This window comes from Petaurus breviceps, unplaced genomic scaffold, assembly GCF_028583685.1.
Source record: "Petaurus breviceps papuanus isolate PSGF00001 unplaced genomic scaffold, PetGlider_PUasm1.0 90681, whole genome shotgun sequence".
Lineage (NCBI taxonomy): Eukaryota > Metazoa > Chordata > Mammalia > Diprotodontia > Petauridae > Petaurus > Petaurus breviceps.
The window spans coordinates 2,421,271-2,448,101 of record NW_027187307.1 but is presented as its reverse complement, the minus strand read 5'-3'; the positions used below and the strand labels follow the sequence as shown (position 1 = coordinate 2,448,101).

The window sequence follows — 26,831 nt, the reverse complement described above, 5'->3', positions numbered from 1 at the left end:
AATTTATTTCTTGTTGGATTTGTTTGAGTGGGAGATGGTCATTTTTCTTGTAACTATCAAATTTATTTAGCTGGAATTCAAGGAACATAATCAATAACATTTTTTCTTTTTGGTGTGATCTGTCCATTTTTATACCCCAGTTCTCATTCAAAAGTACTTTGAATGAATTATCCATTGCCATGTTTTTGAACAAGAAAATAATGCACACAAAAGCAAAAAGACCAAAGTAAATGAAGCAGCTAATAGTTGGATCTGGGGCATGAACCTCTTATTACATTCTTGAGGAGCTTTAGACTTTTGGTCTCTAGTCCTCATTAACTTTGTTTAAGTCTCCTTTTCCATTCCACACGTATAGGTTATGTTGGGCAAGAACTTCTGAGAGAAGCTTTATGGTTTTTTGTAAAATTTAGAATATTAATAAAGTTTCTAATCTGGATCTAAGATTTATGTAAGTAAAGGGAAGCTGATGTTGAAAGCTTCCTGGCTGTAGGATGGGGTTTTTACAATGATATGGATTGGCAGAACTCAGAGAATTTTTCCTGTTCTTTTTTTCTTTTAGGAAAAGACACTACCAAGTCAGGTTTCCATACCAGAGAAAGTAGTAGTTTGGACATGTTAAATTGTCCCATTTTATGTTGGAAAGTTTAGTCTATGTTGCCCATGGGCCCTGTGATATTAATACTCTTGGCCTTAGGTTCAAATTGTAGGGACTTTTGTGACTTGCTCAAGATCACATAGCTAGGAGGTGGAGGAGACAAGATTTGAACCCAGGACCTTAGATCATAAATTGGATATTCATTGGATAGCATGGAGGCAACTTTTTATTTAATATATCCCGAAATGAATAGTAAAGCACCTGGGAAATGAAATAAGTTTCTACAAACTCCCTCCATCTTTAAAAAAGGCAAGTACAAGATCTTCCTGAGGCTGAACCGGGGAATGCTTGAGAGTATCATCTATTTAGCACTTACATCTCTGTTAGAATCATTCACTAGTTTCTTCAAATTCTCTGCTGCTTGGATATCTTATTTTCTTGCTCTGTGGCATATTAGGGACAATCTGGGACCGCTTAGTTTGTGAATGTTAACACTGCAGTCTTGGATGTCCCTTGGGTTACAACCCCCAACTGGAAATCCCCATAAAAGTCCCATTTCCTTCCCAGAAGTTTCTTTGATGTGCTCCTCAGCTACACTGTTGACACTTATCTGTAAGTAATTTGAAGAATAAGGATTTTTCAGATAGCTGTGATTTCATCATGGTATGGAACTACCTTTGCCAAGGCAGTTTGATGTCTTCGCTGCAATTGTAGTCCTAAAGAGTTTCCTAGTGTAGAAGGTCCCCAAAATCCAGGGGAACCAGATTAAAATATAATGGGAAGTGTTTAACATGATCAATAAAAATACAATAAAATGTAGAAAGTGTTAATTTGTGGTTTTCTAAGTCACTATGTGGCCAACAGAGATCCATTTTTATTTGAGTTTGACCCTGTCTTAGAGCACTGAGAGTTTAAATGATTTGCTTGTGATCTTACAGCCTGTATTTGTCAGAGGCAAGACTTGAATCTAGGTCCTTCTGACTTTGAAGCCAGATCTTCTCATTGTTGCCACTACAGCACAATTTGTGAAACTCAGATATATTTGGTTCTTTTCCTCCATTTCACACCATTTACTTTTTTTTTTTTAAACTATATAATAAAACTACACATAGTTTTCAAAGTTACCCTGCTTTTCTGTGCTTCTTTCTAAGTTTTTTTTAGTTCTCTACTAAGCACTTTTAATTTTTTTCTCCCTCCCCACCACGCTCTAGAGAAGGCTACCATTGGACACACATATATGTATGTATGTAAAACCATACTGTACATACTTCTGCTTAGCAGTTCTGTCTCTGGAAGATGGCATCTTCCTTCGTAGGTCCTTTGTAGTTGATTTAGTTGTTGAAAGTTGTTCTTAGAACAGTATTACTGTTACTGCGTACAGTGTTAAGGTTCTTTTGGCTCTGCTCATTTCCCTCTTTGTTATTTCATGCATACCTTTCTATGTTTTTCTAAAATCAACCAACTCATCATTTCTTACAGTAGCATCCCAATCATATACCACAATTCATGGTCATCCTTTCAATTTCACCACAAAGAGAGTTGTTATAAATATTTTAGAAAATATAAGTTCTTTTCCTTTTTCCCTAATTACCTTGGAAAACAGACCTAAAAGTGCTTTTGCTGGGACAAAGGGAATACATAGTTTTATAACTCTTTGAGCATAATTCCAAATTGCTCTCCAAAATGGTTGGATCAGTTCGTATTTCTACCAACAGTGAATTAGTGTCCCAGTTTTTTCCACATCCCCTCCAACTTTTGTCATTTTCCCATTCTATCATTTTAATTAATCTGATAGGTGTGAGATGATATCTCAACATTGTTTTAATTTGCATTTTGCTAATCAGTAGTAATTTAGAGCATGTTTTACCATATGACTATACATAGTTTTGATTTCTTCATTGAAAACTGCCTGTTCATATCCTTTGACCATTTATCAATTGGGGAGTGATTTGGATTCTTACAAATTTTACAAAACTCTTTATATATGTGAAATATGAGACCTTTATATGAGGAACTGCTTATACATCTTTCTTCCAATTTTCTATTTTCCTTCTAATCTTGACTATATTGATTTTATTTGTACAAAGTCTTTTTTATTTAATGTAATAAAAATGATGCATTACACACTTCACAATGTTCTCTATCTTTTGTTTATTCATGTTATACTCCTAGCTGTAAGTCTGATAGGTAATGCATTCCATGTTCTTGTAATTTTCTTTGGATCTTTCCCTTTATATCTAGGTCATGTATCCATTTTGACCTTATCTTGATAAATGGTATAAGATATTGGTCTATGCCCAGTTTCTGGCAGACTGCTTTCTAGCTTTCCCAACAATTTTTTTTCCCAACCAAATAATGAATTCTTATCCTGAAAGCTTAAATCTTAAATCTGTCAAACACAAGGTTACTAGAATCATTTGCTGCTGTGTGTTGTCTACTTTGTTCCTTTGATCTACCTCTCTATTTCTTTTCTTTTTTTGATTTTTGGAGGGCAATTGGGGTTAAGTGACTTGCCCAAGGTCACATAGCTAGTTTTTGTGTTAAGTGTCTGAGGCTGGATTTGAACTCAGGTCCTTCTGACTCCAGAGCCAGTGCTCTATTCACTGTGCTACCTAGCTGCCCCTACCTCTCTGTTTCTTAACCAGTACCAGATAATTTTGATAATTATTGCCTTATAGTATAGTTTAAGATCTAAAGCTGCTAAACCTCCTTCCTTTACATTTTTCATTAATTCCTTCTATAATTCTTGACCTTTTGTTCTTCCAAATGAATTTCATTATTACTTTTCTAGCACAGTAAAATAATTTTTTGGTAATTTGATTGAGATGGCATTGGATAAATAAATTAATTTAGGTCAACTTGTCAGTTTTGTTGTATTGGCTCTGCCTTCCCATGAATAATTAATATTTCTCCAGTTATTTAAATCTGACTTTATTTGTATAAAATGTTTTATAATTAGTTCATGTAGTTCCTGGGCTTGTTTTGATAACTATTCTCCCAGGTATTTTTACTGTTTACAGTTATTTTAAATGGGGCATCTCTTACTATCTTTTTTTGTGGGGTTTTGTTGGTGGTATATAGAAATGCTCATGATGTATGTTGGTTTATTTTATATCCTACTACTCTGCTGAAATTATTAATTGTTTCAACTATTTTGTTAGTTGAATCTCCAGTATTCTACAAGTATATCATCATGTCATCTGCAAAAAAGAGATAGGTTTATTACCATTGCCCATTCTGATTCCTTCAATTTCCTTTTCTTCTCTTGTTGCTGTTGCTGGCATTTCTGATATTGTATTTTTCAAAAGCCTTTTTTTTAATGTGATCACATGATTCTTTTTGTTATTGTTATAGTCAGTTATGTTAATAGTTTTCCTTATGTTATACCATCCCTGCTTTCCTAGTATAAATCTTACTTGGTCAGTATGTATAATCTTTGTAATATATTTTTGTAGTCTTCTAGCTAATATTTTACTTAGGATTTTTGTATTATATTTGGTTCTTAAGCTATATTATGTATAGCATTGTTGAAATGAAACAGTTGACTAGTAAGTCTTTTTACCAAATACTTATCCTGGCTCTCTTTAGATTTCTCAAATCTGATCCTTGGTTGTCATTTCAGATTTTTGGAACAAATTATATTGAAGAATGTCTCCTAGTTCTAATGGTTTTTACCAGTCTTCCAAGTGTACAGTGAAAAAAATTGGTTAAATATATTTTTCTTATTATTTGTAGGCAACCTGAGTCTAGTAGAGGAGGTTAATTAACTCTCCTGGATTTCACGATCCATTTACAAAGAGAAAGGGCACAATAGAGCATTAGAATGGAATATGCCTGGAGTGTTGGCATCCATATTTTATTTATTATGTGACTTAAAGATTTACTCTGTTTATCTTTGTGAAAGTTTTACTATATAGCACATGTAGACTTTTATTAGTCTGAAAAAGTCTAGCATGGAAAATATTATAGTTAGAGGAAGATGAGGAGGAGAGAAATAATTATTACCTTTTCTCCAGTGAAATAGATAGGAAGAAATTGTGGCTTCTCCTAATAAGAAGGGAGTTTAGCAGAGTTCTCTGCTAGGGTTTTTGAGTATTATGGAGGAGAGACAAGCTAGGCAGGTTGCACAAATACTGCTGCAGATACTGAGTATATTACTTTATGTAATCCAAACTAGAACTTTCAATGTTTGAAAGAGCAGCCTGGAAAGGCAAGAGTAGGGGACAGCAGATACCAGCAGGAACAGTTTTCAAACAGTGATACCCAGATTGGCAGAGAGAAAAGAACATGACTCTACTGAAGCCAGTGGTCTTTTGCATGAATTCATTTCTCAGGCTTCCCATGGGTATAGAGAGTGAATAGATACTGTCTGCATTGGGGAAGGTGTGCTGATACTGCTTTTGTTGCCTTATTTATTTTGTCCTGATTAAATATCTTATATAAAGAAGATAATAGATTGGTGGTGACACCTAGTTTGGGAGAGTCCTGCTAGATATTTGAGAATCAGTAGATGGTTTTATCTCCTTTGTCAAATTGACTTTTAAAGTGAAATGTTTTTCCTTGACAATTCCGTGTGACAAGTTTCAGAGACATTGCTGACAGTTTTTCTGATTTTTTTTTCAGTCGAAATCTTTTATCAACATTGCCAAAATATCTATTTGATCTCCCGCTTAAAGTTTTGGTTGTCAGTAATAATAAATTGGTATCCATTCCTGAAGAAATTGGGAAATTAAAAGACTTGATGGAATTGGTGAGTAAATAATTGTTAATTACATTTCATATGTAACTATCCTTGTTATAGAGTATACAGGATTTGACTATCTGAAATTGCATTGTTTATCTTAATGACATTTTAAGCTTTGTTTTTCCTGGTATCTAATAATCACCAAAGTCGGAAGAAGCCTGGTTATAAGTCACTCTTCTTTAACACCCTAAAGTAACTTTTAAGGGGACAAGGGGTATAAAAAGACGTATAATGCTGTCATATGTTTTAAAGACACTTCAAAGCAATAAACATTTTTCCCATTTTATAAACAAGGGACATATCAAGGCACAAGAGAGTTAAATAAGGTTTTGCTTGACAGCTATGAGAACAGTAAGAACAGGAAGGGGAAAAAGAAGAGAATAAGAGGTCTGAAGGTAAGAGGAAGAGCAAAGCCTCTTTTTGCTCATAGGGTTTTTATTATATTTTGAGGTCAGAAATGTTTACAAAGAAGCTGCAAAATATAAGCAACAAAAACATAATGATAAGTGAAAACAACTGCCTGGGGTTATTAAAATTGAAAATGTTAATAAACGAGTTTGGAGGGGTAAAAAAAGTCAAGTCTCAAATGCATTAGGATGTGCGAGGGACCTAAGAGGTCATCTAGGCCAGTCCCTCATTTTACAGAGGAGGAAACCCAAACCCCAGAGAGGTTGTGACTTGTCCAAGGTCCTCCAGGTCCTCTGACTACAAATCTAGAACTACCCTACTGCTTCCTTTCTCTACAGCTTTCTGTATCACAACCTCACATAACAATCATCACAATAGGTATCATTTTTACTTCTTATTTTGCATATTAAGCATAAACTTTTCGTTTTTCATTAAATATATGTTCCACAAGATACCATTCCATTACTTCATTTGTGGTATGGATGTGACTTTGAGTTCTTAAAAGTTATTCTTATGAAGCACAAGCTCTGGCAAGTTCTCCCATTTTGATAAGACTTGGAACATGGTCCTGGAGCAGGACTGAAGCTGATTTCTTAGGCCGGGCCCAAGCACAAGAGGCTCAGCAGTGTGCTGACTATGGAAAACCATAAAACAAAGTAAAGCAGAGTTTCCCTCAGGCCAGTGTGTTCTCCTGTTTCTGTAGTGATGGGGGCAGAATGGCAGAGAACAGGTGCAAGGGTGTTAGGAATTTCCATTTTTACACCATCTGTGGAAACTTGAACTTAGCTGTTGTTACCCTAAACCTGAGTTTATCAGGTTTTTGTACATTGTCATACAGTAACCAAAGAGTGAATATACAACAGGAGGAACTGAGTTGTATCATTCTTAGCATTCCTTCAATGAACAAAACTAGAAAAAAGATGATAATTGTAGCTAATTGGAAGGAAGGCTTGCAGATTTATCCTTGGAGAAGCAAAGAAAGAAAAGGCAATAAGGAAATATTATATCACAGGAAATTTGATCATCTCATATTGTAAATTTGATAAGTATTCACAGAAAGACTGCCTTGAAAATAATTTCAGCTTATGCACCAAAATTTCTACCAAAGGATGAGGAGATGGAGAAATTCTGTGAAGAATTTAAGACTCTCCAGATGAAATTAACATACACTTTGATACTTGGCGACTTGAGTGAATACAAAGGTGAGACTAGGTGAGGATGGTGAGATATAGCGTCAGAGCGAGTTGGTCAGAGCGTGTGCAAAGCTGCCCTTGGGGCATCCAGCTGACTCACAAGTACCTGACTGGCCAGTGCTGAGAGGCTTGGCACCTCAGAACAAGATGATGAAGTAATCTCTCATTGACTGCTGAGTCGGAAGAGCCAGTGACTTCAGTGGACCTTTAAAAAGGAAGTGACTCTGTCCCTGGCTCTCTTTTCTTTGCTCTTCTTATCCCTTCGGAGCTGTTTATGTGGGGCTATTTTGAGCTGCTTTCCCTAACATGTAGTGATTCCAAATCCCTGGCTGCCATTGTTCAAGCCCCATTCTCTGTCCCCCACTAATTGCTGCCTTAATCCTATCCCTCTCAACCTTCCCCCACCAAAGTTGACAGTATTTTCTAAATTGCCTAATAAAGAGTGAGCATGGAGGCTCCCTGGAAGTAGGGAACTTAACCCTGATTGTGTTGGTTCAGCAAGAGGATGTAAAAGGACCTTAAAGCCAGTCTGTCAATTTATGAGCATTGGTGTCCTTGTACCCTAGAGGGGTTGGAGTTGAACAAATGGGAAAAATCTTTACAGTCTCATAGGCAAAATATTTAAGGAACTGATTCAAATTTATAAAACTAAGATGTTTGCCTCATACACCAATGGTCAAAGGATATGAATAGACACTTTTAAAATTTTATTTTATTAAAGAATGTTTTTATTTTATTTTTTCTCAATTACATGCAAAACAACTTTTAGCATTTTTAAAAAGCAATTGGGGTTAAGTAACTTGCTCAAGGTTACATGGCCAGGTGTTTCTGGGTGGGTGCTAAGTGTCTGAGCCCGTATTCGATCCCCACGTCATCCCGACACTGGGACCGGTGCTCTTACTCGCAGTGCTACCTGGCTGCCCCCATTCTTTTTTTTTTTTTTTAATAATTTTTGAGTTCCAAATTTCCTCCTTTCTTCCCTTTCCCTCTCCTTTAGAAGGCAAGCATTTTAATATAGATTATACATGTGAAGTCATGTAAAACATATTTTCATATTAGCCATGTTGCAAAAGAGAATATAGACCCCCCAAAAAACCCCAAGAAAAATAAAGTAAAAAAGTCTGCTTTGATTTGTATTTGTACTCTGTCAGTTCTTTCTCTGGATATGGATAGCATTTTTCATCACAAGTCCTTAGGAATTGTCTTATATCATTTTATTGCTGAGAATAGCTAGGTCATCCATAGTTGATTATTGTAAAGTATTATTGTTATTTTGGGCAGTATTCTTCTGGCTCTGCTTATTTCATTTTTTATCATTTCATGTAAGTCTTTCCATGTTTTTTTAAAATCAACCAGCTCCTCATTTCTTATAGCACAATAGTATTCCATTATAACCACATACTACAACTTATTTAGCCATTTTGCAATTGATGGGTATTCCTTCAGTTTCCAGTTCTTTGTTACCACAGAAAGAGCTGCTAGAAATATTTTTTCTTTAATTGGGATGCAGACCTGGAGTACTGTTGCTGGGTCAAAAGGTATGTACTTTATAGCCTTTTGGGCATAGTTGCAAATTGCTCCCCAATATGGTTAGATCGGTTCACAACTCTACCAAGAGTGTATTAGGGCCCCGCTTTTTTCCACACCCTTTCCAACATTTGTGATTTTCCTTTTCTGTCGCATTAGCCAATCTTATAGTTATGAGGCAACACTTCAGAGTTGTTTTATTTATCTGTCTACCTACCTATCTGTCTGTCTGTCTATCTATCTATCTTTACTCTATTAGTTGTTTCCAACTCTTTGTAACCCTGTTTGGATACTGGAGTGGTTTGGCTATTCCTTCTCCAGCTCATTTGACACATGAGGATACTGAGGCAAATAGGGTTAAGTAACTTGCTCAGGGTCACCCAGCTAGTGTCTGAAGCCAGCTATGAACTCTGGTTTTCATGACTTTAGGGCCTGTACTCTATCCACTGTACCACCTAGATGCCCCTGTTTTATTTTGCATTGCTCTAATCAGTAGTGATTTGGAGCATTTTTTCATTGAGATAGCTTTGATTTTTTTCTTCTGAAAATTGAAATCGGCATTTTTTTTGAGCCTCCTTTGCCATTTGAGTCAGTCTGTTTTGTAAGGTATTATTTTCCTCCGTCAGGCTGTTGACTCTCATTTCATAATTTTCTTGCATCGTTCTCATTTCTCTTCCCAATTTTTCCTCCACTTCTCTTATCTGCTTCTTAAGGTCCTCTATGGCCTGTAATCAGATCGTATTTTCCTTTGAAGCTTTTGGTGCAGGAGTTCTGACTTCACTGTTTTCCTCCTGTTCCATGCCTTGCTTCTTCTCATCCTCGAAATAGCAGTGTAATGTTGGTATCTTCTGTCTGCTTTGTTTCCTTTGCCTGCTCATTTTGCCATTCAATTACTTGACTTTTGGGCTTTTTGCCACAGTAGGACTCTGCCACCAGACAGGGGAGCTTTCGTCCCGAACGCTGGGGTTTTCTCAGCTGCCTGAGGTATTAGATGGGTGCCCTCTCTGAGGTCTCCACACGTTCTGGCAAGCTGGACACACACCCCAGGACCTCCACCCTAGACTGCAATCCAGATCCAAGCAGGTTAAAGCAAGAGCGATTACCCCTCAGACTGGTGCTTGGTCTCCCTACACTCTGCAGGACAGGAGCTGAAGCCGTCACGTGGCGTGGCTGGCTGTGCTGGCACCTCAGCGGCTTCTCGCCCTGGGGACAAAAGCCACGCACTCCCACTTACTGGTCCCAAAGTCCAGACTGCACTGGCCTCTCACCTTGTCCTTCGCATCTCTGTGTTGATAAATCTGGAAACGGCCACAGCTGCTGCTGATCTGGAGTCCCTCTGGTGGGTGGCTGGTCAGGCCCGTCCTGGGGCTAAAGCCTCTGCATGGGGCTGGGCTTGGCTCCCAGAGCGCTGCACTGAATTCCTGCTGGCCTGCCGGGCTGTCCTCAGCGGGAGGTTAGCTTCTCTGTGTCATTTTGTAGGTTCTGCAGCTCCAAAGTTTGTTTAGAGTCCCCCTTTTACATGGATTGGGGAAGGTGGAAGCCAGAGCCGTGAGATGGTCATGCTTCTACTCTGCCATCTTGGCTCAGCCCCCCAAAATAGGCTGTTTTTAAAGGGGAAAAAGTCTAAACTAATAAAACTATATATGAAAAAATTCTCTAAATAACTCATAATTAGAAAAATGCAAAGTAAAGCAAATGAGGTTTCACCTTACACACTTTTCACCCTGGCAAAGATGGCAAAACAATTTGAAAATGGATTATGTTGAAGGAAATGCAGGAAGAATGGCATTTGGACACTGTTGGTGGGCCTATGGATTGGGGCAGCCATTCTGGAAGCAGTTTGGAACTCTGCTCAGAAAGTTGACAAACTTTCCATACCCCTTGACCCTGCAATACCACTGCTATGCCCTATACCCTATAGAGAAAGAGGAAAAAAGCCCCATACTGTGTACAAATACATAGCTCTTTTCATAGTTGTCAGAATTGGAAATTATGGATGTGTCCTCTTTGGAAATGTCTGGACAGATTCTAGCATATGAATGCAATGGAATATCATTTTTTTTGCCTTTTGGAGGGCAATTAGGGTTAAGTAACTTGTCCAAGTTTTTTTGGGGCTAGTTTTTTTTGTGTGGGTGTTAAGTGTCTGAGGCCAGAACCAAATTCAGGTCCTCCTGACTCTGGGGCCGGTGCTTAACTCACTGTGCCACCTAGCCACCCAATGGAATACCATTTTGCCATAACAAGTGGTGAAATGAACAATTTTATACAAATCTGGGAATATGTCTGTGAATTGATGTAGAGCAAAGTGAACGTTAGGAGAACAATCTTTTCAATAATAGCAACATAAGGAAAATACATTTGAAAGACTTTAGAATTCTGGTCAATGCAATGATAATTCAGGATCCCAAAGGACTGAAGATGAAACATGTCACTCATCTCCTGCCAGGGTTGTGAGGCCCTGAAAATGCTGAAATGAGCATATATTTAAAGGCGTGGCCAAGGTGGGAATTTGTTTTGCTGGACTATGTATGTTTATAATGAGGGTTTTTTTTTTACAGTGAATTAGAAGGATCATGGGAGGGACAGATTATAAATGAAAGAACAAAAACCTAACAGATCTTCATTAAAAAAACCCAATAAAACCAGACCCTAGGATTCAGTAATTTACTCTTTTTGTATTGATAGAAACCTAAACTAAACAAATGGCTAGAATAGCTATCTTCATACTTAATCATAAGAACATGAAGCAGTTGCAGGACTGCTGAATAGGCATCTGTACTGTCCAGACAGCTCCAGGTTCATGTCTCCTTTTGAGCTAGGTTGGGGCTTGGGTTTACACTTTTCTGAGTGTTAAGTCAACAAGCATTTATTAGGTACTTACTGTGCGTCAGCGACTGGTCATCTTCTCTGATCAGAATCTTGAAAGTGCCAAAACCTGAGCCAGCACATGTGATTGGCTGAAATCAAACTGGAAAGCTTTGACGAATGAATGCCTCGTGTCGCTTCTAGTTCAACAGCTACCACTTTACTTATTTGTCAGGCAGAGAGATAGGGTGACCAAAGGTTTAGAACATAAGTACTGATTTGGAATATGAACTTGTTTGGAAAACCCTCCGAAGAAGAGTGAAGATTATGAGCATTATTACCTCATAAACAGAGAGAAACAGTAGAGGGTAAAGCCAGTTTAAAGGAAGCCCAACGAAAGGCCAGATAAAGATAGTTTTGTGAACATTTGAGAATGAGCTAGGAGCAGTACACTGAACAGAAGAAATATTGAAAAGATCTGCAAGATTCAAGGGCACTAGAGTCACTGTGCTTGACCTGTAACATAAGTGTTCTGGATTTGCTTATGGGGGAGCTAGAAATAAATGATACTAAAGAGAAAAAAGGTGGGTTAGATAAAATATTATGTAGAGATCATCTGTGCAGAAGGTCACACAATTGTTAGGGCACTGAAAGATTTATTCACAAAGTTATTTGAAGGAGGGGAAAATATGAAACACATGAAAAAGCTTTGGATTCTATTGATACTAAATAATGGAAAAGGGGAGGAAGGGTAAGTAACTGACTTGCTCCACATCTGAAGCCAGGTCATGGGATCCCAAACCCTGTTCTCTTTGCACTATACAACCTGCTCCACATTTTTGGCAGTTTTCCCTAAACTTTTCTGTCTTACGTAAGTGACCCATCATAGCTGTCATTAGTGATCTAAAGGGTCAGTGTTTAGTACTTACTTTTTCTTCTGGCTAAGCAGCAACTCTGTTTTGCCTGGTCGAAAGTTAATGTTCAGTTGAAATTTCTGAGGGGGGCCAGTTTATTCAGTGATATTAGGTTAAAACCTGAATTTTCTTACGGAAAACTTTTGGTTGGTCAACATGCTACTAACTTATTTACCATGATGGGTAACATGATAGATTTTAGATAAACTACATTGCCAGGATGTAATTTTTGCACATAAGTAATCATGTGCTGTTATGAGTGATTTAGTTGGGATATTTCTCAATTTGATAAAATTGCTAATTTTGTTTCATGTCTTTCACGTAGGATATTAGCTGCAATGAAATTCAAGTCCTTCCCCAACAAATAGGAAAATTACATTCACTTAGAGAACTAAACATAAGAAGAAACAATCTTCATATGTTGCCAGATGGTAAGAAACTCACTTTTCTTTTCCTAACTTGAACAAGAGATTAAAGAGATTTAAAATTTGCCTTTTTTTCCCTCTCTTGACAGAATTGGGAGATCTCCCTTTAGTTAAGTTGGATTTTTCTTGTAACAAAGTGACAGAAATTCCAGTTTGTTATAGGAAACTCCGGCATTTACAAGTGATAATTTTGGACAACAATCCGATGCAGATACCACCAGCACAGGTTTGTATCAGAAGCTTATTCTTTGTTTCCTGTCTCCCATACCTCTTTGCTTCTATCTCTTGTAGTAATTGAGAAACAACTAAACTGGGGCTAAATTTGTTGTTTATGTATCTGCATCTAAATATAATTTATTTTCTTCTTTACCTGGGAATGAAATTGTTCACTTTGAAAAGGAATACCAGCTCAGGCATCCTGATAGATTGTCATGAAGTTGGTATTGGCAAGCAGTTCAATGCAATGTAATTGCTAATTTACTAATTAGTATTCTAGCATTATCTCCAGTGAGTTAAGAATTGTGAAGCACCTCGCTTATATAGTAGGCACTAAATAAATGTTAGCTATTATTATTATTGTTGTTGTTGCTGCTGTTATTGTTATAAATGCTTTCATTCACCCCCCCAAATGCATTGAGTTTCTCAGTGCAGTCATTGTTCAGGTCCAGTGCCCTGTAGTGTATTTGGGGGGAGAATTTCTTCCCTTTATACTTGAAAGGATACTTTTCTTTAGTGATCCTCCATAGATTAATACCTGTTGTTTCTATAAAAACATGGCATCTGCAGACTTGCAGCTGGGTTCCAGATATTTCTTTGGAGTCTTTAGTAGAAAAATCAACAAGGATTTATTGGGAAGCCACAGCGCTGGCAATTTGCTGTTTTTGAGATCACTGCCAGAGTTAGCATTTTCTCCTACCTAGGATTTTTACTGTACTAGAATGCAGCATTGTGAGAAGTAGTTGATATGTACAATGACCCATCCCAGGCCCTTGCTGTGGAGGAGCTTGTTATCTAGGAGGGACGGGCAGGGCAAGAGAAAAACTTGTCTGAAAAATCTCAAGGCCTTGGCTTTAGGGAACTTCCAGCAGACATGAAGTGACTGGTCAAGCTCTTCCAGGTCATCCCAGCCCAGGTCCTCTGGCTCCAAATCCTGGTCACTTCACATGGAACTGCCTTGGCATAGAAATGATCATTGAATCGATTTGAGTTGTTGAGGTCACCAAGTAACAAAATATAGAAGTTGAAGAGAAATTGTAGGAAAGGGGTCTGTCTGGATTGGAATTTTGATTACAAGTGGAGGAAGTGGAGGCAGCTTTGTCTAGGGGTTTGCCTGTGAAAGGGAGGTAATCCATAAGATAATGAGAGGCAATAACAGGGTCAAGTAAGTGGATCTAAAAATACTTTTGTTGAGACCTTTTGCATTTTCCACAGCAGTCGTTTCCCAGTTTTCTCTGTCCCTTCCAATGGCCACTACCTTGCGACTTTGTTCAAAGTTAAACAGAATCTAATGTGTCTAAAACAATATATAACTTTTTAGACCAATTGTCCCTCACTTTCTATTTTTAGAGGATGGAAGTGTGTTTAATCATTTGTCTGTAAGATCAAGATTGTTCATTTTAATAAATCAAAGTGAAGATTTTGTAAGGATGAGCATGACCTACATGCATTTGTAGGGAAGGAGCTAGTATCTATGAAAGACTGAAGGAGAGGGAGAGGGGAGAGAGACAGACAGACAGAGACAGACAGAGAGACAGAGACAGAGAGAGAGGAGAGAGACAGAGAGAGAGAGAGAGAGAGAGAGAGAGAGAGAGAGAGAGAGAGAGAGGAAGGGAGGGAGAAGGAGAAGGAGGCAGGGTGGTCTACTAGAATCATAAAGTGCTTGAAGTTTGGGAAGGAAATATAAAGGATAGGAGAGGCTCATGGAACTTCAAAGGTTAAAACTAAACAAAATTGCCAGATCATAATGCTAAAAGGTTTTAGTGGAAAAAAAAAGGATTGAGTTTTATCCAAGTTCTGTCCTCTCCCTTAGGAATAAGAATAGGCAATGCCATGGAATTCTTTCCATCTTCCCATTCAGGGGATCACATTGAACTCCTTCCTTTCACCACTGGATTCTATAACAGAAGGTTCAGTTCTCAGTTCTCCTGCCTGGAAGAAGCATCCAAGACAGACAGAGCTCTGAATTTGTTGTGCTTCAGCTGAGGTAGAAAAAAGAGGTGTAAAGATTGTTCTTTCTTTCTTTCTTTTTTTTAGGTGTAAAGATTGTTTTGAGTAATATTCAGCAAAAGTTAGACTGAGGCACATTCTCTCCAAGCAAAATAATATTTTATTAACAAGCACATTACTTGCCAATAGAATGATCAATGAATTGCCTCAGTTTAGCCAAAGACCCTAGATGGACACTCAGCTCCTTTTTGTAAGCATAGAACAAAGAACAGAATAGGGGAGGTGAGGTGATATTAAAATTGGTTATAGGATTGGTGACCTTATGAGGGTGATGAATCCTGATTGGTTACATATCTGAGGTTTGGGGGACGGTGTGATTTGTTGGAAGCTGGGAATGAGGGGCTAGCAACAACTCCCTCTTTCCCTCCTGTAACTGAGCAATGTTCGTTGTTTGAGTCCATCTGCAAGGTTAAAGATCATGGACCGGATTTCTTTGGAGAGCAGACCAGACATACTTGAAAGATAGCTCAGTATTGTAAAGATACTAGACCAAAGTCCCTGGTGTCTGCTTGCATTCCTCAAGGATAGCAGATTTCTTTGAGGCAAGAATAGAACAGCAATTAGCAAGAAAATTGTATTTCTAAACCTAATTCCATCTGAATTTCTTCACTAAGTTCAGAGACAAGGAATCATGACTTAGGCAGTTAAAGGACAGAATGAATTAATTGTAAATAGGTTAAATAAAAATGATACAGAATCAATTTAATCTGCTCAAAACCTAAGTAAAAGAGATATTCAGAAAAACTACATTTTGCTAAATGATGGCATAGAAAATGACAGAATATCAATATTGATCATATATGCACCAAATGGTATAGCATCCTTATTCCCAAAGGAAAAAAGTTACATGAAGAAATAGAAGTATAATATTGGTATAATCTCAATTTATCCTTCTAATACCTATATAAATCTAACTGTATAATAAGCCAGAAAGAAATTAAGGTGAGGGATAGAATTTTAGAAAAATTAGATTATGGTAGACTTTTGAGGAGTATTGAATTGTAAGAGAAAGGAGTATACCCATTTTTCAGCTATGTATGACACCTTTACAAAAGCTAAAAGCTGTGTTTTAGGGCATAAAAACCTCATGAACAAACAGAAAATGGAAATATTAAATGCATCCCTTTGGGAACATAATGCTACAAAAATACATTCAATAAAAGGCCTTTGAAGCATAGATTAAAAATTATGTACTAAATTACCTTATCCTGAAGAATGAGTGGGTCCAAGAACAACTCATAGAAACTATCTATAATTTAATTAAAGATAATGACAACATTGAAACAGCATCGTAAAATTTGTGTAACGTAGCCAAAGCAGTACTTAGGGGAAAATTTATAACTCTAAATGCTTACATCAAAAAAAAGAGAGAAAGAACAGGTCAACATATGCAGCTAAAAAAAAACTCAAACTAGAAATAGGACAAAATAAAAATCCCTCAATTAACCACTACAGTATAAATCCTGAAAATCAAAGGAGTGATTATTAAAAATGAAACTAATTGAATCAATAAATAAAACTTTTTATAAAGAAACCCAATCCAATAAAATTGATAAACAACTGATTAATTTGACTAAGAAGAGAAAGAAGAATCAAATTACCAATATCAAAAATGAAATGTGTGAATGCACAACAAATAACAACAAAATAAAATTATTAGGAATTGTTTTGCCTAACTGTATGCCAATATAACCAACAATCTATATGAGATGGCAGAGTATTTACAAAAATGTAAATTACATACATTAACTGAAGAGGAAATTGAATACTTAACCCTATCCTAGAAAAAGAAGTTGAATAAGACATAAATGAGCTCCCTAAGAAAAATCTCTAGAACCAGATGAATTTACAAGTAAATTATACCAAACATTTAAAGAAAAAATCATTCAGTACTATATAAAGTGTTTGAAAAAAATGGATAAGGAGTCCTATCAAATTTCTTCTTTGATACAAATACGGTTTTCATTCCTAAACCAGATAGAACAAAAACAGAAAAATAAAACTAAAGACCGATTTCTCTAATGAATATTGATGCAATTAAAAAAAATAAAACACTATCAAGGAGATTATGGCAATATATCATAAAAATCATGTACTATGACCAGGATGGATTTATACCAAGAGTGTAGGGATGGTTCAGTATTAATAATATTTTAAGTGTTATTGACCATATCTATAACAAAACAGCAAAAATTACATGACTATTTCAATACATATAGAATTAAAAAAATACAATACCCATTCCTATTAAAAATATTAAAAAGTGTAGGAATAAATGAAACTTTTATTAAAACAGTAGTATCTTTCTGAAACCAGGAGCAAGCATTACCTGTAAGGAGAATAAGTTGGTGGCCTTTCCAGTAAGATGAGGGTGAATCAGGGATGTCCATTATAACCATTTCTATTCAGTATTGTACTAGAAAAGCTAACCTTAGCAATGAGGCAAGAAAAAGAAATGGAAGAAATAAGCATGAGGAATGAGAAAATAATAGTATCACTTTTTGCAGGTGATATGATGACATACCCTAGTCAACTAAAAATCTGGTCAAAACAATTAACTTCAGCAAAGTTACAGGATGTAAAATAGACCCACACAGATAAATCACCAGTATTTCTGCATATTACTAACAGCATCCAGCAGGAAGAGATAGAGAAATTTCATTTAAAATACCTGCAGGCAGTATAAATACTTGGAAGTCTACCTGTCAAGACACATAGGAACTATATAAACACAATTACAAAACATGCATCATACAAATAAAAATTATGAATATGATATTCCAGAAGGCAAAGGATCTAGGATTACAACCAAGAATCACCTACCCAGCAAAACTGAGTATAATCCTTCAGGGAAAAAAATGGGTACTTAATGAAATAAAGGATTTTAAAACAATCCTGATGAAAAGACCAAAGCTGAATAGAAAATTTCACATTCAAACAGAAGATTCGAGAGAAGGTAAACATGAAAGTAATCATAAGGGACTCAATAAAGTTAAACTGTTTATTTTCCTATTTGGGAAGATGATATATATATAACTCCTAAGAACTTTATCATTATTAGGGCAGTTAAAAGTAGTTTGCCTAGATAGCAGGTGTGAGTTGATTGTGTTAGAATGATCTTCAAAAAATGAAGGGGTGAAAAAGAGAGTTGCACTGGGAGAAGGGGGAAGGAGAGGTAGAAAAGGGCATATTTTCTCACACTAAAGAGCTGTGCAAGGAAGAGCTTTTATAATGGAGGGGAACATGATGAGGGGTGGAAGGCAGTGCTTGAACCTCACTCTCATCAGAATTGGTTCAAAGAGGGAAGAATATGAATATATATGTATATACATTTATATATTATATGTATGTAGATACACACATTCAGTTGTGTATAGAAGTGTTACTTACCCAGTAGGGAAGGGGATAGGAGAAAGTAGGGGAGGATGGCAAAAGGAAAGGCAGATTCAGAGAGACAGTGGTTAAAAACAAAATAGACTTTTGAAGAGGGAGAAACAAAAAATGGGATAGAGGCAAATACACAGTAATCATAACTGTGAATGTGAATGGGATAAACCCATCCATAAAATGGAAGCAGATACAGTGGATTAGAAAACAGATTCCAACAATATGTTATTTACAAAGAGACATACTTGAAACAGAGACACAGGGTTAAAATAAAGGGCTGGATCTGGATCTGATATGCTTCAACTGAAATGAAAAAGTAAGGGGTAACAATTGTGATCTCAGATCAAAGGCCAAAATAGGCCTAATTACAGAGATAATAAGGGAATCTACATTATACTAAAAGATACCATAGACAATGCAGAAATAAAAAAACAAATTACGGCAAGTTTCTCTGATGAAGGCCTTAGTTCTCAAATATATATAGTGAGTATAGAACTGAATCAAGTTTATAAAAATAAGAACCACTCCTCAATTGATAAATATTCAAAGGATATAAACAGTCAGTTTTCAGAAGAAGAAATCAAAGCTATTTAAAGTCATATGAAAAAATGCTCTAAGTAACTATTGATTGAGGTAGCTAGGTGGTTAAAGTGGATAGAGTGCTGGACCAGAAGTCAGGAAGACTCATCTTCCTGAGTTGAAATGTGGCCTCACACTCTTCCTAGCTGTGTGACCCTGGGCAAGTCACTTAACCCTGTTTGCCTCAGTTCCTCATCTGTAAAATGACCTAGCGAAGGAAATGGAAAACCTCTCTATTATCTTTGCCAAGAAAATCTCAAATGAGGTCACTGCCGTGGGCTGCTCAGTGTCCAGCACTTAGCGTGATTCAGAGACATGAATAAGAAATTACCAGACCATGTGGGTAGTTCAGGGAAGAACCATGAACTCCATTTATTAATTCTCAGGACAAGGTTTTTATAGAGCAATGAGACAAAGGAAGGGGACTCAAGTATTCTTATCATTATCTTAGTCTGTCATATCCTGGAAGTAGCACAGAATAGATAATTTGATAAGGATTTGTTATCTAGGTGACTAAAGTCTTAGGGTAAGACCTTTGATCTAGGCCTCAGGTACCTGCTAATGCAGCCACAGTCATAAACAGATACAATTGAGAGCAAACTTCAAAGACAAAGCTGCAATCCTCAAAAGACATTACGTTTAGAGCTGACCACCCAAAGATACCTGAGTGCTGAATCAAATATTTTAGCTCTTAATAACTAAAATCTTGGGGTATAGCCTATTGATCTCAGAACTCAAGTAACATCCTGATAAGTGTAACCCATAACAAAGAACTCAGGAGCTAACTGAACAAAAAGTCGCATCTCAAAGAGATTCTTGTTTTAAAGTCCACTGTCATTGGGTAATTATCTGAGTCCTGGATCAGGTCTCTTTGGCTCCCAACCAGTTACAGAATTGGACATGACTGAACAACTGAAAAACAGTACTGTTGATTAGAGAAAGGAAAATTAAAACAACTCTGAAGAAACACTTAGTACAAATGCTGGAGAGGGTGAGGGAGAAATAGGTACACTAATGAATTGTTGGTAGAATAATGAACTGCTTCAACCATTTTGGAGGGCTATAAATCCGCATACTTTGACCCAGTGGTACCAATACTAGGTATGTATCCCAAAGTGATAAAAGAAAAAGGATCTTTGTATCAAAAAATTTATATCAGCAGTTTATGGTGGCAAAGAATGGGAAATTGAGATGATATTCATTGATTGGGGAATGGCTAGATGAGTTATGGCATGTGATTGTGATAGAATACTATTGTGCTGTGGAAAATAAATGAGTGGAGTAGTTTCAGAAAAACATGACAAGACCTATATTGACTGATGCAAAGTTTCTGAAATGAAGATGATCAGGAGGACATTGTGCACAGTAACAGCAATGTTGTATGATCAACTGTGAGAGACTTGGCTACTCTGATTATTAATTCAAGACAGTTCCAAGCGACTCATGCTGAAAAAAATGCTATGAGGGAGAAGTAATGAATTCTAGTGTATAATTTTGAAGTACAATTTTTTCATTTTCTTTACTTTTCTGGCTTTTTTGGAAATGTAGCTAATATATAAATGTTATTTCACATGTATAATTGATATATTGTTTTGCCTTCTCAGTGGGTGGAGGAGGGGATGGAAGTGAGGGAGAGAATTTGGAATTCAAAATGTAAAAAGATAAGAATGTTAAAAATAAATAAATCATTAAAAATAAACGCAATAATTTTGGTAGGGAAAAAGGTCAGATCAGGGGGTAGGTTAAAAGAGACAGAGAGTGGAGTAGGGAGGGAAGAGTCTCAAGCAAAGCAAATTTTACTTTAGAGGGTAGATCATACAGGGAAAATTGCTGAATAGGTTGTAATACCGTGTTTCCCTGATAATAAGACACTGTCTTATTAATTTTTTTGGACAGAAAAACACCAGAGGGCTTATTTTCAGGGGAGGGCTTATTTTAATGAACATTGACAGCAATTTTAATAAACAGGTAAATGTGAACAAAAAATATACCTTTATTCAATAAGCAAATCACTGGGGAAGAACAGGATGACGCGCTCACTGCTGCAGCTCTGATTGGATGCAGCTCGGAGCGCGGTGTGCATTTCACAGGGGGGGACGGTGCATACAGAGGGTACCGTAATGTAGCGTGTAGCGCAGGGGATCACCTTCACTACAGTAGCAATCTCAATGGGGCTTATTTTCGGGGGAGGGCTTATTTTAGAGGAATCTTACACAGTAAGGGGAGGGCTTATTTTCAGGATAGGTCTTATTATCGGGGAAACACGGTATATGAATATAATAAAATACTATTTTACCTTAAGAAGTGACGAAATGAATGTATTCACAGAAACCTAGAAAGACTTGTATGATCTGATTCAGAATAATGTGTGCGGAACCAAAATTTCTACGCAGAGTTCTGTTCTAGAGTTTTTTTGGCCTCACTACCCCTTCTCTGTTTGCCATTGTAGCAATCGATTAGGGAGGTAGGGAGGAGGAGATGCTCCATCTCATACTAAAGAGGCTACTCAGGGGTGCTTTGCCTGCCAATGGAAATCTGGCATCTGTGTGAACACAAGAAACGAGAAAGAGAGAGGGAAGTTTATAGTGATAGGTTGGGGATTCCAGAGGGCACAGTGGAAAGGGAGCAAAGAGTAAGGTTGGGGCTGAACTAGATGGGGAGGAGACAGGAATGGAAGCTAGGGGAAAGCTGTTTTTGACTACGAAGCTCAAATTACAATTATTGGGAGAAAATGAGTTAGGAATTTTGCTAGCTGTAGCATTGAGAAGCATTTGACAGGGGACCCTCACTCTCATGGGATCTGTGATGAGCTATTCTCTCGAATACCAGAAATCCAGGCCAGTAATTACTTCACTGTTATGTTCTGAGGGTCCTGACTGACATCACATCCATTGTCAGTTCTGTTACCTCACCCCATGTTGGTAGGAGTTAAAGCTGAAGACAAAGGTGCAGATGAAGGTTTCAGGGGAGGTAGTGTGGGGATTAAACAGGTGGACCAAGTTTAGCTGAAGAAGAGGAAGCTGTAAAGAAAGGATCTCTTAAGGAACTAGCAAGAGAATTAGGAGAGGGTAGGTAGAGCATTTTTAAAGCACTTACCATATGCTGGTCATTGCCTTAAATGCTGACAATACAAATATAGGCAGGTAAGACAGTGCCTACCCTCCAGGGGAAAGGTAACAAATGCAGGGGTGCTGAAAATTCAGGTGGGGATTTATTGGAAAGAAACCTGTAGGGATGAGGCAAGCTTGGAGAAGGAGCAGGCTAAAGAGAGTCCAAGCAAGATTGAGGTGGTGGTGGTCACAGGAGGGAGTCACTGATGAGAGACAGTTACTCTGGGGCCAAGGTGTCTCAGGGATGGCAGTATTGCAGGTGAGAAGGAAGAGGAAGAGTCTGGAGAGGGTCTAGGTGATAATGTCTTGAATAGGGTCACAGAAGCCAGGAATGGGAAGAATTTCAATGCTGCTAGGAGAATTAAGAAAGAGGAAGCCTCCGCTTTGGTAGCGACAGATAAAGAGCCAGTAGCTAAGTTGAAAAAGGACCATTGGATTTGGAAATTAAGAGATCAATGGAGACAGTAGTTTTAAGTAGAATGAAAACAAATCAAATTTATAGTGACTTGGGGTAGAGAAATAGAGTTTGTGATTGTGATTTCCTTCTCAAAGTTTAGAAGTGGGAGCCAAAGATGGGACAATAGCTTGGGGCTGCAGCAGGGACCCTGGAAGGCTTGATTGTTTCGAAAAATGGGAGAGACCTAAACGTGTTTATTGCTTTCTTCCTCTTTATTCGAAGATAAAATAGGATTTCAGAGGAGGCTAGCCAGAATGGATCAGAGCAGAGGCACAGGTGAAAAAATGTAGCTATGGCAAGGAGGAAATAGCCTCACATCAGAAGACTATCTTAGGAAAGCAGGAATCAAGGTCATGTGTTGTGAGAAATATGATAGAAAGTCATTAATGCAGAAAGGATTGTGATTCCACAAGGAGAGTTCACTTGAATTTAGTAGCATAAATTTATAGTGACCACGAGGTTTTCTGACTTCTTCCATCCCTTAGGAGCAGGAATAGAGAATCAGGGTTGGAACAGGGGTCAGAGGGTCAAAGGACACAAGGGTATAGGAGAATGTATGTTGAAATGGGTAGCCATCAGGTCATGACCACAAAGAATAGAAGGTTGTGAATCAAGAACAGGGAAGGGGGGGATAAAGAGACTGAACAGTAACAAGGAGGCTAAACAACAGCTGAATGTAGGAGGAGGAGAGGTTGTGGTCATAGAATTAAATTTCAGGGTTCAAGATTCTAGAGGTGGGCAGTTTTTGGTGATCGTCAGGTCTAAGGTGTAAACCTCCAAGGGGACAGCAGAGGCAAGAGTATTTTATTTCTAAATATTTCAGCATATTCTTGTTGAGTTTGTAAGGAGTTTTAAAAAAAACCATTTCCCTCTTTATTTTAATAGTGTAGGTAGTGTTTTTGAATCCCCAAATGTTTTGATGGTTTTAAATTATTGTGGCTCTGTCTTTCAAGAAGGAAACTTTGTGAAACAGATAGGAAAATGGTTAAGCTTCTGTTTTCTTTTATCTAAGAACAGGAGGAATCAGTAAAACTTAATAGTGATATTAATGGTGTCACAATTTCATTTATGATAATAAAGTACAAAATATTGAAATATACACAAATCTGTTTTGGTACACTGATGTGCTTGCATGATTTTAGGAGGAAAACAAAACAAATGTATAAAAAACTCTGGAAAATGGTGGTTCCCTTTGGGACTCTATAGTTAAATTCATTTTCTCCTGTGTTCCTTGACAGATATGTTTAAAGGGTAAAGTACACATTTTTAAATTCTTAAATATTCGAGCATGTTGCAGAATAGAAAAGAAGCCAGACTCCTTGGATCTTCCTTCATTAGGTAAAAGAATTCCATCTCAGCCTCTCACAGACAGGTAAGTTGGTATTCATAATAGTTGGACTGTGTGATATTTAGCGTCTAAATATGTATATAAGTTTTCCTAATTTTAGAAATCTATTATGAGCCCAAAGTTCTGATGTTTTCGGTATAGCTACTTAGATACTTGCAGGGATAGTAAGAAAGCCTAAGGGGGATGGTTTCTTGGTATCCAAAGCCCATTTTGTTATATTTTGTATTTTGTGAAATTGGGCAGTTGGAAGAAGGCCAGTACAGTTCAGCAAGCATTTATGGAGTGCCTAATACATGCTGAGGACTGGGACTCCCTGTGCACACAAAAGGAAACAAAAATGTTGCATTGGGCCTTGGCTTGGTGGGAACGAACACAACGCTTCTCCATTGTAAGCCAGGGGACTTTGGGCTTCTCACAAGTGTGTGTTATTGGGGAAAGTTTTGTTCTAGATGTAGTAGATATAATGTACATTTTAGATGTATTACAAACACTGGGGAAGAATGTTCTAATTGTTCTTTGAAAAAGTTAAATCGTCATATTTTATAGTATGGAAGATTTCTATCCAAATAAAAACCATGGTCCTGATTCTGGTATTGGAAGTGATAATGGAGAGAAACGATTATCTACAACTGAAGTAAGTGGTTTTTTTTTCTTCTGAGAAAATGTTTTATTTTAAAATAGCCTTTAGTATTTGAAATAAGCAGATGACAAGAGGCATGCGTATGCTTGGATTTTTCTGTCATTTTATTTATTTGTAAATTTTGAATTTAAATACAAAAAGACAAAAAAAGAACATTTCCATGTACACAGTATAACATAAAAAGAGGATTCAATATAAAACCATGAGTTTCCATTTCACACTGTACTTTTTTGAAAAATTATGTAATAAATACTACACATGGTTTTCAAAACTACCCTGCTTTCTTCTAAGTTTTCTTTTGTTCTCTGCTAGGCACTTTTAATTTTTTTTCTCCCTCTCTTCCCACCCCACCTTAGAGAAGGCTACCATTAAACACATTTGTGTCACATTTGACATATATCATAAATTGTCACACACACATGTATGAATATATGTAAAACCATACTATATATACTTCTATTTATCAGTTCTTTCTCTGGAGGCGGATAGCATCTTCCTTTGTAGCTGATTTGAGTTGTTCTTCAAACAGTATTGCTATTACTGTGTACAGTGTTCTCGTTTCTCCTCATTTCACTTATTTCATGCACCTCTTTCCATGTTTTCTAAACCAACCAGCTCGTCATTTCTTATAGAACAGCAGTGTTCCATCACAGTCATATACCACAACTTGTGTAGCCATTCCTCATTTGATAAACATCCCCTCAGTTACCAGTTGTTTGCCATCACAAAGAGAGCTGCTACAAATATTTTAGAACACATAGGTTCTTTTCCACAATCACCTTGGGAAAACAGACCTAATAGTGGTATACTGGGCCAAAAGGAATATACAGTTTTGTAACTTTTTGTGCATAATTCCAGAATGGTTGGATCCCTTCACAGTTTCACTAGCAGTGAATTAATGTCTCAGTTCTTCCACATCTGCTCCAGCATTTTTTTCTCTCACTTTAGTCAATCTGATAGGTGTAAGATGATATCTCAAAGTTGTTTTAATTTGCATTTCTCTAATTAATAGTGGTTTTTAAATTTAATATGACTGCATATAGTTTTGATTTCTTCATTGAAAACTGCATGTTCATATTGATTGGGGAATGATTTGTATTCTTATAAATTTGACAAAGTTCTTTATATATTTGCGATATGAGACCCTTATCTGAGAAACTGTCTATAAAAATTTTCTCCCATTTTCTGTTTTCCTCCTAATCGTGGCTATATTGGTTTTATTTATATAAAACCTTTTTTATTTAACGTAATTAAATTATCCACTTTTCACCTCACAATGTTCTCTAACCCTTGTTTATTCATAAATTGTTCTCCTATTCATAAGTTTGATAGGTGACATGTTCCATGTTCTTCTAAGTTTCTTATGATATCTTCCTTTATTTCTAGGTCATATCTATCTAATTTTTGTCTGTATCTTGGTAAATGGATAGGATATTGGTTTCCGCTCAATTTCTGCCAGACTACTTTCCATCTTTCCTAACAATTCTTACCAAATAATGAATTCTTATCCCAAAAGCTTAAATCTTTACATTTGTCAAACACAAAGTTATCATAATCATTTGCTACTTTTTATTGTATGTCTACTAGGTTCCACTGATCTATCTTTCTATTTCTTAACCAGTACCAGATAATTTTGGTAATTACTGATTTGTAGTATAAAGATCTGGTACTGCTAAACCTCCTTCCTTTACATTTTTCATTACTTTTTTTTTTGAAGGGGGAGGGCAGGGCAATTGGGGTTAAGTGACTTGCCCAAGGTCACATGGGTAGTAAGTGTTAAGTGTCTGAGACCGGATTTGAACTCAGGTCCTCCTGACTTCAGGGCCGGTGCTCTATTGACTGTGCCACCTAGCCACCCCTTTCATTACTTCTTTTGATATTCTTGACTTTTTGTTCTTCCAAATGAATTTTGTTATTTTTTTAGCTCAGTAAAATCAATTTTTGGTAATTTAATTGGGATAGCATTGAATAAATAGGTTAGTATAGGTAAAATTGTCGTTTTTACTGTATTGTCTCTGCCTAACCATGAATCCTTTTATTTAAAAAAAAAGATATCAATGCTAATTTGGTATAGAATTTCAAGAGGAGAAATGCATTTACATTTTCACAAGTAGACTAATACACTTTTAACAACTTTACTCTATTACAAACTAGATGCAAAAATTATTCTAGAATTTGTTTTGTCAGTAATGATGCAACTTAACTGAAATTTGTTGCAACTTAATTCTTATACTATGTTCACAGTGTTCTATCTGTCGTCTTATTCCTTATAGCCCTCAGATGATGACACAATCAGCCTTCATTCTCAAGTATCAGAATCAACCAGAGACCAGACTCTAAGAAATGACAATCACTTGATGGGAAGCAAACTTGACTCCCATAAAGGTAGTTCACTGATGGGATATTTCCTATTTTTGTATTGTGTACCTACTCCTTCTTAGAGTTGATCTGGGCTCAAAGACCAGGTTTAAGT

The 26,831-nt window shown here is 36.9% G+C and overlaps 1 protein-coding gene across 1 annotated transcript in view; it reads left to right on the top strand.

Moving 5' to 3' along the window:
- LRCH2 (leucine rich repeats and calponin homology domain containing 2) overlaps positions 1-26,831 on the top strand; it is a 90,038-nt gene that overhangs the window by 22,795 nt on the left and 40,412 nt on the right. Inside the window, exons 3-8 of the mRNA XM_069065210.1 lie at positions 5,219-5,345; positions 12,512-12,617; positions 12,701-12,837; positions 23,609-23,742; positions 24,265-24,352; positions 26,632-26,743. Coding sequence (XP_068921311.1) covers positions 5,219-5,345; positions 12,512-12,617; positions 12,701-12,837; positions 23,609-23,742; positions 24,265-24,352; positions 26,632-26,743 — 704 coding nt within the window. The remainder of the gene's footprint in view (positions 1-5,218; positions 5,346-12,511; positions 12,618-12,700; positions 12,838-23,608; positions 23,743-24,264; positions 24,353-26,631; positions 26,744-26,831) is intronic.